The following is a 21046-nucleotide window of genomic DNA, read 5'->3' on the forward strand; positions in this document are numbered from 1 at the left end:
TCACTCTCTTCCTTCAGGGGCTCTTTCCTATTATACACGTCTCCTCCATGCCTCCCCACCATAAGGGATTCTCACTCTCCTCCTTCAGAGGCTCTTTCCTCTTATGCACATGTCTACTCCATGCCTCCCCACCAAAAGGGATTCTCACTCTCCTCCTTCAGGGGCTCTTTCTTCCTGTACATGTCTCCTCCATGCCTCCCCACCATAAGGGATTCTCACTCTCTTCCTTCAGGGGCTCTTTCCTCTTATGCACATGTCTCCTCCATGCCTCCCCACCAAAAGGGATTCTCACTCTCCTCCTTCAGGGGCTCTTTCTTCCTGTACATGTCTCCTCCATGCCTCCCCACCATAAGGGATTCTAGCTCTCCTCCTTCAGGGGCTCTTTCTTCCTGTACATGTCTCCTCCATGCCTCCCCACCATAAGGGATTCTCACTCTCCTCCTTCAGAGGCTTTTTCTTCCTGTACACATCACAATGTCTCCCCACCATAAGGGATTCTCACTCTCTTCCTTCAGGGGCTCTTTCCTCTTATACACATGTCTCCTCCATGCCTCCCCACCATAAGGGATTCTCACTCTCCTCCTTCAGAGGCTCTTTCCTCTTATGCACATGTCTCCTCCATGCCTCCCCACGAAAAGGGATTCTCACTCTCCTCCTTCAGAGGCTCTTTCTTCCTGTACATGTCTCCTCCATGCCTCCCCACCATAAGGGATTCTAGCTCTCCTCCTTCAGGGGCTCTTTCTTCCTGTACATGTCTCCTCCATGCCTCCCCACCATAAGGGATTCTCACTCTCTTCCTTCAGGGGCTCTTTCCTATTATACACGTCCCCTCCATGCCTCCCCACCATAAGGGATTCTCACTCTCTTCCTTCAGGGGCTCTTTCCTATTATACACGTCTCCTCCATGCCTCCCCACCATAAGGGATTCTCATTCTCCTCCTTCAGGGGCTCTTTCCTCTTATACACATCTCCTCCATGCCTCCCCACCATAAGGGATTCTCACTCTCTTCTTTCAGAGGCTCTTTCCTCTTATGCACATGTCTCCTCCATGCCTCCCCACCAAAAGGGATTCTAGCTCTCCTCCTTCAGGGGCTCTTTCTTCCTGTACATGTCTCCTCCATGCCTCCCCACCAAAAGGGATTCTAGCTCTCCTCCTTCAGGGGCTCTTTCTTCCTGTACATGTCTCCTCCATGCCTCCCCACCATAAGGGATTCTCACTCTCCTCCTTCAGGGGCTCTTTCTTCCTGTACATGTCTCCTCCATGCCTCCCCACCATAAGGGATTCTCATTCTCCTCCTTCAGAGGCTCTTTCTTCCTGTACACATCTCAATGTCTCCCCACCATAAGGGATTCTCACTCTCTTCCTTCAGAGGCTCTTTCCTCTTATGCACATGTCTCCTCCATGCCTCCCCACCAAAAGGGATTCTAGCTCTCCTCCTTCAGGGGCTCTTTCTTCCTGTACATGTCTCCTCCATGCCTCCCCACCATAAGGGATTCTCACTCTCCTCCTTCAGGGGCTCTTTCCTTCTCTACATATCTTTGTCTCACCCCTTTTGCACTGTTTCCTTTGCTTTTGCCTCCCACTTTGGGAATAACTTGGAAGGTCGGTTTATATTGCAGGCACAGCAACAGAAGGAATACGAGGAAGAGTTGAAGGGACGCTTTAGGCGCAGTCAATCCATTGAGATGGCCGCGGTGAGTGACTCCACAGAGTTAAGCCTTTCCCCACTCTATATGGTGACCTCAGATACTCATCGATCACCCCACCTAATACAGAATTAGAAGATCATCCCGCTCTGTTTAATGTCGGTTACTATATGGTGCCATAACAGGTGTACTGCACACATCGCCCTCCATCTCAGTCCATCTAAGTCAGGGTCAACAGGAACCATGGTATTGTCCATAATATTCCCACAGGAAGCTGCTGCTCTGGTGTCTGGCCGATCACTGCACCCGCGGGATTTCTTCCGTCAGCATGACCGTTCTGTGTCCACCTCCTTCTCGCCTCCATCCACACCTAGCTCCCCATCGAAAGCCTCCTCAGGTGAGTACCACCCTGGCGCTAAATGTATGATATCACATATAATATCACATAATGAACAGGCAGATGATGCTGGTTCATGTGACTACCGACACCCCTGCTCGCCATAGCAAAGAGCAGTGTGACCATTGTGTCCCCTCCGTTATTGGCCTTTATAGTGATACTTAAGGAGAAAGAGGGCCATGGTGGGAAAGGGGTATGTTGCCCTCCTGTGCGGAGCCGGTAGCCTTTGCAGGTCTTGACGTGCTTATTTTTTTCCTTTCAGGGTTCTTCCACAGGACGACGCCCCGTTATCAGCGCAGTGTGACAGAATCCATCCTGACACCAACGAGCAGGAGTCCAACCTTCTTCCAGGGTTTCCAAAAAAGAGATTCCTTCCAGGCCATTTCCCCCAGCATCCCTCAGCCGTGCTCCCCTGCCTTCATCTTCTCCAAGTCTCCTCTGCCAGGCCCATCTCCAAAGGTGGATTCCTTACCGTCATTTATCCCTCCTCCGATAACTGCTTCTCGAGTGACCCCAACACAAATCATAGGAGGTCCTCCACCTCCTCACAGCTCCCACACCTCTCCCAGACCCAGCTCCAGTGATGCACCCTTCAGAGCTGAATATGTAACCATTAGTCCAGCGGGGCACAGCGCTGACACCCTGGTCACCAATGTCCAGGAAAGACCCCACCATGAAGAACGCCATAGTGGGGAAGCTCCTGCCCGGTTAGGCAGTTTGTACCGAGCTGAACTGGTGCCAGTGGACTCTCCAGCAACATCCCGTCCTGAGCAGCAGGAAGTCCCAAATAAAGCAGCAAAATCCCCAACAAGTTTCACAGGTGAAAGACTGACCGCAATAAAGGCCACAGTGTCTGTATCCTCACCAGTGACGGAGATCGCATTCACTTATCCCTCACCGATCCCAGAGGCCAGAATATCTGCATCACCACTAAATACACAAACAACAGTATCCATCCCTCCATCTGTTCTTCAGGATATACCATCAATTACTCCATCTGCTGCAGAAGTTAAGACACCCTCTCTAACTGGACAGGTCTTGTCTTCTGCTTTGATCTCTCAAGATAGGACCTTAAACGTCAATTCTCTCACTAATGAAACCGCCCTGTCCACCGACTCATATGAACCCAAGATGTCTATTGGATCGACATCTCTGGTGTCTTTGTTAGCTCCAATTCCTTACACTCCCTATTCATCTACTAGAGCCTCAGTCTTACCAATATCTGCCCGCCCACTTATTGACAGTGTTCATGGGTATCAGCCACATGTTCCACATGTCACAGAGGCTTTACCAGTCTTTACTTCCATCCTGTCAGAAAGACTACCTAAACCTCAGCCCGGTCCGACTCAAACAGAAGCTCCACTAGTGGTCCCTGTGCCATTATTGGATTCCCTTCCTGTCTGTAATTCTTCTACACCTCAGCCCACGTATGACCACATTGACCTTCCAGAATCTTTAACTCAGTCTATGGTTCTTCCTGTGACAGTCTCATCAGACTATCAACCAAACCCCAATATTCCTTTACCATATTCTTCCTCCACCCTTCCCAGCAGGAACTCACCACAGTCTGAAGCAAGCCTTGATAATCCTTTACCATGGTCTTCTACAGCCTCCAGCCTTCCCAGCAGAAGCTCACCACAATCTGAGCCAGGCCACGAAATTCTTCTACCGTGGTCGTCTTCAATATCCTCCAGCCTTACCAGCAGAAGCTCCCCACAAACTGAACTGAGCAACAATATTACTCTACCATGTTCTTCCTCCACATCTTCTAGCCTTCCCAATAGCAGCTCACAATCTGAACTAAGCACTGATATTCCTCTACCATTGTCTTCTTTAACGTCCTCCAGCCTTCCCAGCAGGAGCTCCCCACAATCTGAACTGAGCACGAATATTACTCTACAATGTTCTTCCTCCACATCTTCCAGCCTTCCCAGTATGAGCTTACCACAATCTATACCAACCACCGATATTCCTCTACCATGTTCTTCCACATCTTCCAGCAGAAACTCAACACAATCTGAACTAAACACGGATATTCCTCTACAATGGTCTTCTTCCACATCCTTCAGCCTTCCCAGCAAGGGCTTACCACAGTCTGAATCCAGCAATAATCAAACCAAAGTGTTGTCTCCTGATGAGAGTCAGCCCAATAATATCATTAGTGGCGATCTACTTCCAGAGTCATTGTCAGTATCTCTACCCATTGCTTTTCAGCCCTTATCTGAATTACAACCATGTCATATCCAAGTTGATAGTCCAACCATAGGCTCTCCAACAGAATTTTTGTTGCTTGGTGAGTCTCAGCTCTATAATCAAAATAGTGATCCTCAATTGCTGGAATATCCTCCTGAATTTCTTTCTTGTGACATTGGAATCTCAGCCGAGTCTGACCCTAATAATATCCAAACAGATATTCTCATAACACAATCTTCATCTTCAACCATTCCCATTAATATTTCAGCTGAATTTCAATCAAAGCCTTTACTTATATCTACTGGATTTCAAGTAACTAACATCCAGGATAGTATTCCATTAGTAGAGCCTCTGTCTTCATCCTTTATCAACGAGCGCTCAACAGACGCACAATCAAATAATATTGTAGCCGATAATCCATTAATAAAGCCCACACTGGGATCTTCAGGACCACAACCAGGACCACAGGACCTTAGAAGTATCCAAGATGATATTCTGTTAATAGAGCCTCTATTTGGATCTTCATCCTCTCATCCTGAAAGCTCATCTGAACCTCCATTATTTAGTATCCAAGATGAGTCTTTACTGGAACCCCAATCCTTTTCCAATGAAGGCTACTCTGGACCTGACCTCTCAATATTAGAGCCTCCACCTGTATCTTCAGCTTTTCCATCTGAGAACTTAACCGAACCTCAATTAAGTAATAGTCAAGTGGAGTCTTTAGCAGAACCATCAACCATTACCACCTCCACTGACTCTACTGGACCAAATGTCCAAGCTGATATTCCATTAATAGAAACCTTACCTGAATCTTTACCTCTGACTCCTGAGGGCTTAACCAAACCTCCATTAATTAACTTCCAAGCTGAGCCTTCATGTAAACCCCCATCCACTACCACTGCAGTCTGCTCTGCACCTCAACTAAATAACCAAGCCTATATGCCATTAATCGAACCTCTTTCTGTATCTTCATCCATTCTTCCTGGGAGCTTAGCAGAACCTCAATCAAATAATATCCAATCTCAATCTTTAGCTGAACTCCCATTTATTACCAACGGAGCTTACCCTGAACTTCAACTAAATAAAGACGAAGCAGACATTCCATTAGTAGAGCCTTTGCCTGTTTCTTCAGTCCTTCCTATTGAGAGATCTTCTGGACCTCAGTCAAATAATATTGAAGCTGATTCTTTACCTGACCCCCCATTGCGTTCCACAGCCGACTCTCCTGGACCTCAGCTAAATAATGTACAAACTGAGTCTTTACCAGAATCACCACCTGTTACCAATGAAGGCTCTGCTGGATGTCAACTAAATATTGTCAGAGCCGATACTGCATTAGTGGAGGTTTCACTCGGTTCCCCATCCTCTCCCACCAAGAGCTCAACAGAACCTCAGATTTATGGTATGCCAGAATCCTCAACTTGTACCTCTACCAAGAGTCCGAGAGATCCTCACTTAAATACTATCCAAGCAGATATTCAATTATTGGAGTCCTCACCTGTTTTATTATTTGCATCTGAACCTATCGCTCTATCTCCAGAGTCTTCTCTTTTATCAATTCAATCCACGAGCTCATCTGAGTCTCATCCAAGTGATGTTCTAGCTGACAATCCACTAACGGGTTCTTCACCTCTACCCACTGAACACTACTACGAATCTCAGCCCAATAGAGGGTCAACTGACATACAACAAGCAGAAGTCTTACCCAGATCTTCACCTCAACCCACTGAGGACTACTCCAAATTTCAACGCAATGATATGCAAACTGACATACAGCTAGCAGAAATCTTACTCAGATCTTCAATCCTACCAACTGAGCACTACTCCGAATCTCGGCCCAACAGAGAGCAAATTGTCATACAGCAAGAAGAAGTCTTACCCAAATCTTCACCTCTACCTTTTGAGGACTACTCCAACTCTCAATCCATTGATATCCAAAATGACATACAGCAAGCAGAGCTCCTACCTATATCTGCATCCCTGCCCACTGAAGGTTCTTTTGAAACTCAGCTCAATATTATACAAACTGACATACAGATAGAAGAGCGGCTACCTTTATCTTACTCTTTACACCCTGAGGGTTCCTCTGAATTGCAAACAATTATGCAAACTGATAGACAGCAAGCAGAGGTCTTACATATACCTTTATCCATCCCATCAGCGGGTTCCACCGAATCTCAACCTAATGATATTCAAAGTGATATTCACTTAGCAGATCTCCTACCTAAATTCTCATCTTTACCCAATGAAGACTCCTCCATACCTCAATCCAATAATATACAAAGTGATATACAGCAAACAGAGGTCATACTTCTAGCTTCATACATTCCCACAGAAAGTTCTGCGGACCTGAATGATATCCAGCCTGACAATGTGTTAGGGCACACTTTACCTCTTTCTACTGAAAGCTCAGCTGAGTGTCATATCATTCAAGTAGACATTCCAGTGCTAGAAGGATCATCTCCATCTTCTCTCTTGACCACCGATCATTCCTCTGATTCACATGCCAGTAGTAACAGAAAAGATGTTCAATCACCGGAGTTTATGGCTGCAGCTCCTTCTACTAAGAACTCACCAGAATCTCAGGAAAATGACAGTCTAGTACATGATTCTTCATCTGTCCCCACTGATGGTTTCTTGGATCTTCAACTGAATAATGTGGAAGCTGACATTCCACCACAAAAGCCTCCCCCAGCACCACCAACAGAGGCTCAACCCGACTATGTCCAAACGGGCCTTTCAGTGACTGAGTTTTTATTTGTAGAAGAGTCTTCACCCATCACCACTGATGGTTCCCCTGAACCTTTACCACATAAGGTTCAGGAAGATTCTCCATTCATAGAGACTTCTTTGCTTTCTTCACCTCCTTCCACTGGGAATATCCCTGACGCCCAGCTATTTAACACTAATGAAATTTGCACTCCATTACTCTGCATTCCCAGTGATGAATCTCTGCCTGATATTTTAAAAAGTGAGGGAGCATTATCAGAATCGCCAACAGTGACTACCTGCCCTTTCAACAACACATCAGGCTCGGTTTCTAAACCCAATGATGGACAGTCTCTACCCATCACTCTTATAGAAGAAGTTCTCCACAATCAGTTTCTACCTCCTTGCCTTCCCTCTGAAAGCTCACCTACTTCGCCTATAAGAAGTTCATCTCCCTTATCTGAAATTGTGTATGCTGAGAAAGTCGTTCTGGTAGAAGACCCTCACCCAGGTAGCCCTCCAGTTAATGGAAATTTGATTGCACTTGAGTCTGTGCCAACAATTAGTCCTGGTGAACTTGAGGTGAAGCCTTTAAGCCATGTTATAAATATTGAGGAAGTCACAGCCATCCATGATGTGTTGTCTTCCAATAACATCACTGTAGATGAAGATCCACCGTCTGAATCCAAACTTCTTCACAAGCCGCTCACCAGTAACTCTTCTGAAGCTTTGCTTTGATCTGCAGATAGCACTTAACCTGGACTTGGAGAATAATACAGGTAATTAACCACCTTGTCATGGGCTTCTGAGGTCATTTGACTTATGTGTCCTTGTCCTACTCACACAAGACATTGGGGTCAATGTTTTCGGGAAACATGAACTTAAGGACACTGTACTGTTAGGTGCATGTTTCTTATAAATATCCATTTCCTCAGTTTCTTCCTTTTTTCCTATTTCTCCTACACCCAGTCAGATAGTGCCCTATAGTTAGAAAATTATCATGGTAGGATGGGGACAGATTATGTGGAATGGTACTGACTGGTGAATTATCTTTTATTACAGATTTCGTGACTTAGGTGACAATGTCCAGTGTAAGAATAAGCTCCAAGTATTGTTTGTCTGTGACATGGTGTTATCACCAATGAAGGAGATGCCTAAAGTAACTAACATGAAAATTTCTCCGAATCACCTCCCCTATCGCGACACCTCTAGCTGCTTAACTTTCACCAGCCATGAAGACATTTCCAGTCACTGAACACCCATCAACCTACTAAACATCCTAATTTGGCACTCAGCATGAATCAGAAGACACCTTCAGCAACTGTCACATAGTAGTCAAGAACAAGCTTGCAGTCACTGAGCACCCATTCACCAAGAAGACACCTACAGTCCTTTGGATCCATCCACCAAGATGACACCTAGAGTTCTTTGGATTCATCTACCAAGAAGACATCTATAGTCCTTCAGACCCATCAGTCAAGAATATGCCTCTAGTTAATGACTGTCATAAAAAGATGGTGTTTCCAATAATAGACACCCATCAATCAGGACATTTCTAGCTAACATCCATTAACCAAGAGAAGATCTACAAAAAACATCTTCACTAATTGGGCCCTCATGAATTAGTAGACACCTCTAGTCACTGAGTACCCATCAATTAAAAAGACCGTTCCAGACATGGACATTCATCAATCAAGAATATAGCTCCAGTTTTTAGGAACTAATCAATCAAGATACTTGATGTTATTGATATCCGTCAATCAAGAAAAGTTCTTGTTTTTTATCACCTATTAACCAAGAAGACACCTTTAGTCATAGACCCCCTGCAGTCACTAAGTACACAGCAAGAAGATGACTCTAATTTATGCTCAGTCTTCTAATTTATGTTCACGTCTTAGACATTTCTAATCATTTGCTCCCATTAAGTCGATGATGATGCGTGCCCCTCATGTCTTACGCTCTGGAGGGCTGCGCCTATCACAAATGCACACGTATGTACAACAATTCAGGACTTAATGTCACATCACTCCAGAGCAGGACCCTCTACCATCAACAGTTCATCTTACTTTGTACCCGCGTCGTTCATATGTAAGGTCTCTTTATCACGTGTTAATGGCACCATCACATGGTCGCATAATGGAGTTGCCATTATGATGGCAGAATCACATGATTAGAACATGGCACTATCACTGTCACGTTATGAGGGACTGGCACATCTCAAAGTTACATGATAAAGGGGTTGACACCATCATTGTCACATAATGAAGAGACGGCACTACCACATGATAAGTATGTGGTACTATCACTGTCACATTTTGATGAGATGGCACATAACAGGATGAGGGGATGGCACAGTCACGATGGGTTGGCACGGTCAGTTACATGATAAGCTTGCACTGTCACAATCAGATGGCATAGTCACATGATGATGGCTTGCCACGGTCACAGGATGAGGAGATGGCACGGTGATAGGACGAGGGGATGGCATGATTACAGGGTGAGGGCATGGCATGATTACAGGGTGAGGGGATGGTATGGTCAAAGGATGAGGAGATGGCACAGTTATAGGCTGAGGGGATGACACGGTCACAGGGTGAGGAGATGGCACTATGATAGGCTGAGGGGATGGCATGGTCAGTATGAGATGACGCAGTTATAGGCTGAGGGGATTGCGCGATTACAGGATGAGGACTTGGCACGGTCACAGTATGAGGAGAGGACAGTTATAGGCTGAGGAGATGGCACTGTGATAGGCTAAGGGAATGGCACGGTCACAGGATGAGGAGATGGCACAGTGATAGGCTGAGGGGATGCCATGGTCACATGTATGGTGTGGCTGGTTCACACTAAGCTTTGTGGATGTTTCGCGGAGCTGCTTCTGCGATAAACTCTCTGGAGACCAAACGTTCTATGTCACATATATATATAGCCTATCACTAATCTTGTATAATCTGCCAGTAGAGATGAATAAATGCACAGTGTGGTATCACTCTGATGCTCGGCTGACTGCAGTGTTCTTGGATGATTCGTGTGTGAACCCCCATGTCCTCGATCGCGACCATATCCACATTTGGGACTGATAGTAGCATTGCCACCAGTTCTGTGGCTCAGTCCATGAAGCGTTTTTGGGGGAGGACCCCAGAAATGATGAGGGACAAACCGAGGAAGCCTGAGAGCATTGAGGCTTCCAAGAGAAGAGAGGAAGCGATTCTTCATAGTGGAAAGGTGTGAGTGAAGAGCAGCAGCAATACAAGGGGGTACTGTGCTGCTAGTGCCGACATCTACAGTGGTGGCCATAAACAAAGAATCTTCACGAGCTGCACGGTCACCATTTATTGATATATAATACTCTGTTAGTAGATATACTCTGTTAGTAGATATTTGGTTAGGCTGTTTCCATGATAAAGCTTTAATCCCACCAAGAACCCTGTACCAAGACCATGACTGGTACAGTCCCCCATAAGCAGCATCAAAATTGCTCAGTATGGGCTACGACGATTACAGGCCTCATACCACGGTCAATGCTGCAGTAGGAGGAGACGGCTCTGGCCCTCAGGCCTCCCTCACTGCAGTAGGAGGAGACGGCTCTGGCCCTCATGCCTCCCTCACTGCAGTAGGAGGAGACGGCTCTGGCCCTCAGGCCTCCCTCACTGCAGTAGGAGGAGACGGCTCTGGCCCTCATGCCTCCCTCACTGCAGTAGGAGGAGACGGCTCTGGCCCTCAGGCCTCCCTCACTGCAGTAGGAGATGGCTCTGGCCCTCAGGCCTTCCCCACTGCAGTAGGAGGAGACGGCTCTGGCCCTCAGGCCTCCCTCACTGCAGTAGGAGATGGCTCTGGCCCTCAGGCCTCCCCCACTGCAGTAGGAGGAGACGGCTCTGGCCCTCATGCCTCCCTCACTGCAGTAGGAGGAGACGGCTCTGGCCCTCATGCCTCCCTCACTGCAGTAGGAGGAGACGGCTCTGGCCCTCAGGCCTCCCTCACTGCAGTAGGGGTACCGTCACACATTGAAATTTCCATCACTACGACGTTACGATTCGTGACGTTCTAGCGATATCGTTACGATATCGCAGTGTCTGACACGCAGCAGCGATCAGGGATCCTGCTGAGAATCGTACGTCGTAGCAGATCGTATGGAACTTTCTTTCGTCGCTTGATCACCCGCTGACATCGCTGGATCGTTGTGTGTGACAGCGATCCAGCGATGTCTTCGCTTGTAACCAGGGTAAACATCGGGTAACTAAGCGCAGGGCCGCGCTTAGTAACCCGATGTTTACCCTGGTTACAAGCGTAAACGTAAAAAAACAAACCGTACATGCTCACCCGTCGGTGTCCTTCAGGTCCCTTGCCGTCTGCTTCCTGCTCTGAGTGCCGGCCGGAAAGTGAGAGCAGATCACAGCGGTGCTGCGATCTGCTCTCACTGTACGGCTGCACTCAGAGCAGGAAGCAGACGGCAAGGGACCTGAAGGACACCGACGGGTGAGTATGTACTGTTTGTTTTTTTACATTTACGCTGGTAACCAGGGTAAACATCGGGTTACTAAGCGCGGCCCTGCGCTTAGTTACCCGATGTTTACCCTGGTTACCCGGGGACTTCGGCATCGCTCCAGCGCCGTGATTGCAACGTGTGACCGCAGTCTACGACGCTGGAGCGATATTCATACGATCGCTGCGACGTCACGGATCGTGCCGTCGCAGCGATGAAAATTTCAATGTGTGACGGTACCCTAGGAGATGGCTCTGGCCCTCAGGCCTCCCTCACTGCAGTAGGAGATGGCTCTGGCCCTCAGGCCTCCCCCACTGCAGTAGGAGGAGACGGCTCTGGCCCTCATGCCTCCCTCACTGCAGTAGGAGGTGCAGACTCTGTGATCATACCACTCGCTCTGCAGTAGGAGGCGACAACTTCAGGCCTCATGCCTCCCTCACTGCAGTCAGAGGTGCAGATTCCATGATCATACCAAGCTCCCTGCAGTAGGTGACAACACGACCTCTCTCCCTGCAGTAGGAGAGGATGACTCCGGGCCTCATACCAAGCTCCCTGCAGTAGGAGGCGAAAACACCAGGCCTCTGTCACTGCAATAGGAGGAGATGGCTATGAGCTTCTCCCTGCAGTAGGAGGGGACAGCTCCAGGGCTACCAAGCTCCCTGTACTCAGAGTCGACAACAATGGTCCTCTCTCCCTGCAGTAGGAGGGGATGGCTCCGGGCCTCATACCAAGCTCCCTGCAGTAGGAGGCAACAATACCATGCATCTCTCCATGCAGTAGGAGGAGATGGCTCTGGGTCTCATGCCTCCCTCCCTGCAGTAGGAGGTGCACATTCCATGATGCCGCTCTCTCTGCAGTAGGAGGGGACAGCTCCGAGCATCTCCCTGCAGTAGGAGGGGATGGCTCCGCTCTCATACCAAGCTTCCTGCAGTAGGAGACGACAATACCGGGCCTATATCTCTGCAGTAGGAGATGAAGGGTCTGGACCTCATATCTCCCTCTGGTCATACATATAACGAATATAAATAATGAGCATGCTATAGTGTGTTGCCTTAGGACTTCTAGGGTCAGGCACATCAGATCTGCTATGTGGCCCTGTTGTGGGGCAATGTATGGAAACACCTGAAGTCCACTCGTAATTCTGTATTGCACGGCCTGGTACTGGCAGCCAGGTTTCATAGTATGGCACAGGAAGTGTTTTTACATGTCTCCCATGGTCATGGACTGCGACTGATGAAATTCGTGGACACAGCAGTGGTGCGCACAGACACCATGTTAATCTCATTCATGCTTAGTATATATCAGAAGCAATAATATCCCGACCTCAACCAAGGAGAAGGGGGCAGCTCCACCCAATTCAGGAGTCCCCAGGTCACTCGGGCACCCATGTTGACGTCAGACATGGAGGCATCTGGCCTCGCTTCTCCTACAGTTCTTGGGCTTGTTCGTGGACAGCTCACACTTGACTTTGGAGCCAATTTCGGGGGTCTAGCTTGGTTTTCAGGCTCGTAATGTTTTTGCGAGTGGGACACCCTCTTTCAGTGTCGGGCGTGCTGCTACCACTGCTGCTACTGCTGTTTCTTGCCTCTGTACGAGGACTTTTATCCCTGCTGGCTCCTTGAGCAGCTGAACTCTCGGCCAATCTTAGGCCACGGCTCTTCAGGGTCGTTAGTTTGGCATCGAGGGAAAGTGTTCGATGTCGGTATTTGGAGGTCTGACTTGGAGGACTGTCACAGTCAGAGGAGGAAGAACATGTTGTACGTCCAGGGGAAGGACTGTGGAAGAAAGACGTCCACGGTGGGGGATCTATACCCCTCTGGAGCTCAAACTCCTTCATCCTCTGGGAAAGCAGGTCAGGAATCGGACCCAGGCCCTCAATAGCTGCAAGAGCAGAAGGACAAGGTTAGTAAAAATATCCCAGCAAGAAGGTGGTGAGGACAGATCTACAAGACCAACATGACCTATGTGACCATGGACATCGCTTTATATCCAGCCCCCAACCTATCACAGGAGGAAACTTCGTAACAACAGTCCATGATCAAGGGGAGCAACAATCCCAGGGTGCAGGACTCTGCCTCGACTTCCTCAGCCACTGACTTTGCCCATGAGACTACGGCAAACTCATTGTTCTAGCTGCACATCAGACTCTCTCATGATGCCCACTAGGTGCCACACATGCAGGGGTCTCGTGCTACAAACCTTTCAGTGTAATAGGTGCACAGCAGTGATCGGATTTCAGCAGACACTGCGTTATCCTGTAGGAGCAGCCCCTCATCACTGGGTGCAGGGGCAGCAGAGAGTGCTGAGCAGAGGAAGGGTAGGGACAGAGGACGGAGAGAGCCATGCAAGGCATGCAGAGACAAGAGAAAGTGTTACTCTGAATGTGAAAGACAGGCAAGGTTAGTCACCGAGTAGACAGAATGGCATTAGAAATCACGTCAGCATACTATGTAAGGGAGTAACAACTACATCCCCTTCTCCTAAGACCACTCATATCCTTGTATCACAAGACCCCTCACTTTGCACCTCAGCGTTATGTCCGCAGGTACTCACCCATCTCGTGATAGAGGGAGCCCTGTTTGGTGATTGCGGCTGCTGATCTCTTGGGTGGAGGGGTTTCTATTTTCATCAAGTCATCGCAGCACTGCTTCCACTGACCTGAAGAAGACAAGCAGGAGACCTCAGGAGGCATCGCAGCGGCCGACCTGAGACGGGGAAGGACAGAAGGAGCGGAGAAAGGGAAATGAGGGGCAGAAAGGGACAAGAGGAGCTGGGAAAGGGTACAGAAGAAGCAGAGAAAGAGACAAGAGGAGCTGAGAAACGGACAGAAGGAAGAACAGCAAGAGTGGAAGCAGGAACAGAGAAAAGAGCAAGAAGGAAAGGAGGAAAGGAAAGGAGGAGCGGAGAAAAGGACAAGATGAGCTGAGAAAGGGCGCAGGAAAAAAGAAAGGGTACAGAAGAAGCAGAGAAAGAGACAAAAGGAGCTGAGAAACGGACAGAATCATCTGAGAAAGAGACAGAAGGAGCCGAGTAAGGGACATAAAAAGGAGGAAGAACAGACAGAGTGGAAGAAGGAACAGAGAAAGAACAAGAAGGAAAGGAGAAAAGGAATGGAGGAGCGGAGAAAAGGACAAGTTGAGCTGAGAAAGGGCACAGGAAAAAGGAAAGAAAAAGCGGAGAAAGGACAGAAAAAGAGGAGCAGAGAAAGGGACAGAATCATCTGAGAGATAGAAGGAGCTGAGAAAGGAAAGGAAATGAGGAGAAGAGAAGCAGCAGAGAAAAGGAAAAACCCAATGTGGCTAAACAGAGAAGTAAGAGGGGCAATTATCAGTAAAAAGAAAGTACACTACTAAAGCAGGATGGCACAGCTGAAGATATAAAAAACTATTGGGAGAAAAATACTTTATCTAAAAACTAATTAAAGCTGCCAAAAAGGAATCAGAGAAGCACATTGCTAAGGAGAGTAAAACTAATCCCAAACTGTTCTTCAACTACAGTGTGTCCGTAAAGTCATGGTGCACTTTTGACCAGTCACTGGAAAGCAACAAAAAATGATAGAAATGTGAAATCTGCTCCAAATAAAAGAAAAACTCTCCCAGTTTCATACCTATTCCGTGCAGTTCGATGTGGGCTCCATTTGTTGCCCTACACACATCCAAACGATAGTGAAGTTCTTGCCACACACGGGTAAGGACGTCTGGTGTAACAGAGTGAATAATGTCTGTGATTCTCTGTTTTATGGAAGGTCGCCTCATCGCTAAACACAATCTTCTGCAAAAATCTTGCGTCATGGTCGATCTCATAAAGCATATCTATAGCAAACGCGCATCGTTTGGGTCTACCCGCCGGTTTTATAGCATGCAACAGCTGCAATTCGTACCCCATAAAACAGAGACGTTTCTTTAACACCTTATGAACTGTAGTCTTGCTTAGGTGTAATTGTCGAGCACACAAACGCACAGATTTTTTAGGGCTCCTTAGATAGCTATCCTGTATAGCCTCTACAGACTCGTCACTGACTGATCGCCTACCAGAACGGGGCTTCTCCACCAAACTGCCTGTTTCCTTCAACTGCTTATCCCGCCGAGTAATGTTATTCCGTTATAAACGCGCCGATATTCACGTAGCACTTTGGTCACGGATTCGAATTTAGCGAGCCACAGGACACACTGAACTTTCCTCTGTTCCGTCCACATCTGGACTGGCATGGAAAACCACACAGCTGGCATAACCTTGTGGTTGCATGATGTCACAGACCTGGCAGTGTATTAATCAGAGTTCAGTTTATCAGGGGTTAATCTGACCAGGGGCTCAGCAACAGCTTAAATGAGTTTGTGTTGTTTGATTGGTTCTTGTTATCTCTCCTCATGAACAGGTCTGATAAGATTTGGACAGAGAAAAGGCGCCAAAATGTAAACTATAAATAGATCCAGTGACTGGTCAAAAGTGCACCATGACTTTACGGACACACTGTATATTAATAGTAAAAGAATCATAAGTGAAAGTGTAGGCCCCTTAAAAAATTATGAGGAAAGAATGGTTGTAGATGACAAGGAAAAAGCTAATATAGTAAACACCTTCTTCTCCACGGTATTCACGGTGGAAAATGGCAGGCACAGTACTAAGGAACGTGCCTCTAACTGCAGAGCCCATACAGGAAAGTTAGAAGGAAACTCTGTGCAGTGCCCAATTCCCCCTTCCCACGGCTCCCCAGGTGATGCAGTAATTGGGACGACCAGCTGACCAACGGGAGGAAAGAGGAAGGGGCGTCCGGCCACACCCACAAGGGTTAAATTCAGGTGCCCGGGATTAGTGTCTTCCTCTTTCTCCCCGGCTGACCCGACAGAAGATGGCGGTCACGCCCTTTATCCATTGCTGTCGGCCGGAGGGAACCATCTACTCCAGCCAGATCATCTACCATACGAGAGCCGGAGTTCCACCATCAGCGGCAGTCACTCGGCCTCGGGCACACGACAGATCCCAGCTGTCACATGCTCCATCCTTGGCTGCCGGCCGGGGAGACCCATCCCTATCTCCTAGGGCCACCAGCCAACACCAACCCATCAAGATAACACGAGCCGGAGTCCCTCCATCACCTGGAGTCACTCGCGCTCAGGCACACGGCAGTCATCAGCAGTCACGTGCCCCGTCATTGGCTACAGGCCTGGGAGTCCCATCCCTATCTCCATGGGCTTTCGGCCAACACTAAATCATCGCTACAACGGGAGCCGGAGTTCCTCCTTCACCTGGAGCCACTCACACTCAGGCACACGGCTGTCACCAAAAATCATGTGCCATGTCTTTGGCTACTGGCTAGGGAGACCCATCTCCACCTCCCTGGGCTTCCGTCCAACACCAAATCATCGCTACAATGGGAGCCTGTGTTCCTCCTTCACCTGGAGCCACTCACACTCAGGTACATGGCTGTCTCCAACAACCATGTGCCACATCTTTGGCTACCGGCCAGGGAGCCCCATCTCATCTCCCTGGGCTTCCTGCCAACATCAAGTCATCGCTACGGCGGGTGCCGGAGTTCCTCCATCCCCGGGAGACAGTATGGGCTCTGCAGTCTGGCAGGCACGGTACTAAGGAACGTGCCTCTGACTGCGGAGCCCATACGGGAAAGTTAGAAGGAAACTCTGTTCAGTGCCTAATTCTCCCCTCCCACGGCTCCCCAGGTGATGCAGTAATTGGGACGCCCACCTGATAAACGGAAGAGGAAAGGGCATCCGGCCACACCCACAAGGGTTAAATTCAGGTGCCTGGGTTTACTGCCTTCCTCTTTCTGCCTGGTTGACCCCTGGAAGCTGTTGTCCCACCCTCCCTCTCCTATATATTCATTGATGTTCCGCGCTGCCAGCATATGTATTATAAAAGAAAAAAAAAATTTCTTATTATTCCTGTCGTTATTAAGTCACAGCGGAAGTCTAGAGAGGGACAAAGGTTTGTAACCGCTCATTGGCCGGATCGCATGTCGGTCGCAGACAGGGCCATCGGCGATGAGCCCGTTGCGACATGTAATTGCCTCTCTCTGCTTGCCAAATTAATAAACTGTGACCGACCTGTTCAACCCATCTAGGCCTGGCTGTGTTTCCATTACGGGACTGGTGGGAGGGGGAAGGCACTGTTTACGACAAACGGGTCTCCGCAGTCTGAAATGCTAGGTGAAATCCCAAGAAACAATGAAAACCCTATATTAAGGGTCACCAATCTAACCCAAGAAGAGGTGCGAAACCGGCTAAATAAGATTAAAATAGATAAATCTCCGGGTCCGGATGGCATACACCCACGAGTACTAAGAGAACTAAGTAATGTAATAGATAAACCATTATTTCTTATTTTTAGGGACTCTATAGCGACGGGGTCTGTTCCGCAGGACTGGCGCATAGCAAATGTGGTACCAATATTCAGGAAGGGCTCTAAAAGTGACCCTGGAAATTATAGGCCAGTAAGTCTAACCTCTACTGTTGGTAAAATATTTGAAGGGTTTCTGAGGGATGTTATTCTGGATTATCTCAATGAGAATAACTGTGTAACTCCATATCAGCATGGGTTTATGAGAAATCGCTCCTGTCACCAATCTAATCAGTTTTTATGAGGAGGTAAGCTATAGGCTGGACCACGGTGAGTCATTGGACGTGGTATATCTCGATTTATCCAAAGCGTTTGATACCGTGCCGCACAAGAGGTTGGTACACAAAATGAGAATGCTTGGTCTGGGGGAAAATGTGTGTAATTGGGTTAGTAATTGGCTTAGTGATAGAAAGCAGAGGGTGGTTATAAATGGTATAGTCTCTAACTGGGTCGCTGTGACCAGTGGGGACCGCAGGGGTCCGTGCTGGGACCTGTTCTCTTCAACATATTCATTAATGATCTGGTAGAAGGTTTACACAGTAAAATATTGATATTTGCAGATGATACAAAACTATGTAAAGCAGTTAATACAAGAGAAGATAGTATTCTGCTACAGATGGATCTGGATAAGTTGGAAACTTGGGCTGAAAGGTGGCAGATGAGGTTTAACAATGATAAATGTAAGGTTATACACATGGGAAGAAGGAATCAATATCACCATTACACACTGAACGGGAAACCACTGGGTAAATCTGACAGGGAGAAGGACCTGGGGATCCTAGTTAATGATAAACTTACCTGGAGCAGCCAGTGCCAGGCAGCAGCTGCCAAGGCAAATAGGATCATGGGGTGCATTAAAAGAGGTCTGGATACACATGATGAGAGCATTATACTGCCTCTGTACAAATCCCTAGTTAGACCGCACATGGAGTACTGTGTCCAGATTTGGGCACCGGTGCTCAGGAAGGATATAATGGAACTAGAGAGAGTACAAAGGAGGGCAACAAAATTAATAAAGGGGATGGGGGAACTACAATACCCAGAGAGATTAGCGAAATTAGGATTAGTTAGTCTAGAAAAGAGACAACTGAGGGGCGATCTAATAACCATGTATAAGTATATAAGGGGACAATACAAATATCTCGCTGAGGATCTGTTTATACCAAGGAAGGTGACGGGCACAAGGGGGCATTCTTTGCGTCTGGAGGAGAGAAGGTTTTTCCACCAACATAGAAGAGGATTCTTTACTGTTAGGGCAGTGAGAATCTGGAATTGCTTGCCTGAGGAGGTGGTGATGGCGAACTCAGTCGAGGGGTTCAAGAGAGGCCTGGATGTCTTCCTGGAGCAGAACAATATTGTATCATACAATTATTAGGTTCTGTAGAAGGACGTAGATCTGGGGATTTATTATGACGGAATATAGGAATATAGGCTGAACTGGATGGACAAATGTCTTTTTTCGGCCTTACTAACTATGTTACTATGTTACAGAAGGAGCTGAGAAAGAAACAAAATGTCACAACTCTGTTTTCAGGTGTCCTGGGACCAGGGGCTCCTTCCTTGTCGTTAACGCTAGTGTTGCCTTAGCTCAACCTGTTCACTGGATTACTTCTGATGGTGAAGACCCCGGTGACAGGTATCTCGCCTTAGCTCCTTAATCCGCCCTCAGTCTTTACCCTTCCCCCACCCAGGGAAGAGGGGAGTAGTAGCGTACCTTAATACACCAACTAGACTAACAAGGTAATACAAACAGGCACAAATAAAAATACCAATGATACAAATATATTGTGTGACAGAATCACTGGTAAGGTAATAGAGGGGAGATATGTGTCACTGTGCTTAATGGCGGCAGTGATGTGAAACCAGAGTGTTTTCCTCCAGCACACTATGTGTTGTGAGGGTTAAGTTAAAGTTGCATAATAGGCTGGTTTCATGTGGACCTTCATAGAGCGGGAGGGAGGAGGTTCACGATCTCCACCTGCAGAGCTGCCAGGACCTGTGTGATGTCATGATCATGTGGTCAGTCACATGACTGAAAGAGTCACATGGTCTCGGGTTTCAATAACTGGGCTCTAGAGGCAGTCGTGGTTCAGCAAGTGGAGTCTCCAGTGGTTTTGTGTCCTGTGGAGGACAGACTGAACCTGTGATGCTCCAGAGCGCGTTGTTACCCGCAATGCATGGACTGTGTTGGAGAGTTTTGTTTTTCTTTGTTGCTTTCCTGTTTTAGCTGGAAAAGCTGTGTTTACTGTCCACTTCTAGTTGGTTTATGCGGCCTTATAATAAACCAACTGAAGACTTGTGTCTGTTTTTCTTACCTCCGTGTACCACCACGTGAGTTGACATACCACAACTCACACTAACAAGAGAGGTAAACACCAGGGAGTGGAGGATGGGGTAAAACCAAAGTAGGCAGAAGGAGGTTATTTAGCACACAACCAAAACCTCTTAACAGTCTCAGATAAATTCACCAAACGCCTTCTCAAACTCTCATGAAGCTAACTCTGACAATGAGTGCTTGCCAGGGTCCAGATTATGTAGGAGATGGGAGCTACTAACAGTGAACAGCTGAGAGCCTTAATGCAGGAAAGCTTCCAAGAGTTCTCAACTGAGCAGATTAACCCCTGCACTGCTAAAAGAAACCTGAACCGTTAAATATGAAGGTGAAGTGCTTCTAAACAGAGCCTCCTCTCTGTCGTGGTAAACCTGTGACACAAAAGGAGAAGAGAAATTGACAGCATTATTGAAAAATATACAGAAGGAGCGAAGAAAGGGACAAAAGGAGAGGAGGAAGAATAGAAAGAGAGGAGGAATCACAGAAAGAGGGGAAAGACAAGAGGAAGGGACAGAAGCAGACAAGAATGGGACAGAAAGAGGAAAAAGGACAGAAAAAGAGAAGAAAGAAGAAAAAAAGCCAAGTAAGGAACAGAAGGAGGAAGATAAATGGACAAAATCATCTGAGAAAGGGAGTAGGAGCTGAGAAAGGGACTGAAGCATCTGAGAAAAGAGCAGAAGGAGTCGAGAAATGCACTGAAGCAGCTGAGAAAAAGGCAGAAGGAGCAGAGAAAGGGACAAAATCATGTGAGCAAAGGGCAGAAGGAGCGGAGAAAGAGACAGAAAGAGCCGAGAAATAGAGAATCAGCTGAGAAAAGAGCAGAAGGAGACAAGAAATGGACTGAAGCAACTGAGAAAAGGGCAGAAGGAGCTGAGAAAGGGACAAAATCATGTGAGAAAAGGGAGAAGGTGCGGAGAAAGAGACAGAAGGA

General features: G+C 47.5%; 2 protein-coding genes across 5 annotated transcripts in view; one reads left to right on the forward strand and one right to left on the reverse strand.

Annotated features, from left to right (window-relative positions):
• The window catches only part of LOC143793463 (uncharacterized), a 47618-nt gene extending 37677 nt beyond the window's left edge, over window positions 1–9941 (forward strand). The window contains exons 9-12 of the mRNA XM_077280453.1: window positions 1621–1695; window positions 1918–2044; window positions 2307–7725; window positions 8009–9941. Coding sequence (XP_077136568.1) covers window positions 1621–1695; window positions 1918–2044; window positions 2307–7684 — 5580 coding nt within the window. The 3' untranslated portion in view covers window positions 7685–7725; window positions 8009–9941. The remainder of the gene's footprint in view (window positions 1–1620; window positions 1696–1917; window positions 2045–2306; window positions 7726–8008) is intronic.
• A 323-nt stretch (window positions 9942–10264) lies between these two features.
• The window catches only part of RTKN (rhotekin), a 154184-nt gene continuing 143402 nt past the window's right edge, over window positions 10265–21046 (reverse strand). For 2 of the 4 annotated variants that reach the window (XM_077280458.1, XM_077280455.1), the window contains 3 exons: window positions 13983–14087; window positions 11670–13310; window positions 10265–10926 (listed from right to left, as the gene is read on the reverse strand). In XM_077280458.1, coding sequence (XP_077136573.1) covers window positions 12886–13310; window positions 13983–14087 — 530 coding nt within the window. In that variant the 3' untranslated portion in view covers window positions 10265–10926; window positions 11670–12885. Of the gene's footprint in view, window positions 11049–11509; window positions 13311–13982; window positions 14088–21046 lie in introns of all 4 variants that reach the window. The other 2 variants (XM_077280456.1, XM_077280454.1) reach the window with 2 other exon arrangements.

The sequence above is a fragment of the Ranitomeya variabilis genome, chromosome 1 (genome assembly GCF_051348905.1).
Source record: "Ranitomeya variabilis isolate aRanVar5 chromosome 1, aRanVar5.hap1, whole genome shotgun sequence".
NCBI lineage: Eukaryota > Metazoa > Chordata > Amphibia > Anura > Dendrobatidae > Ranitomeya > Ranitomeya variabilis.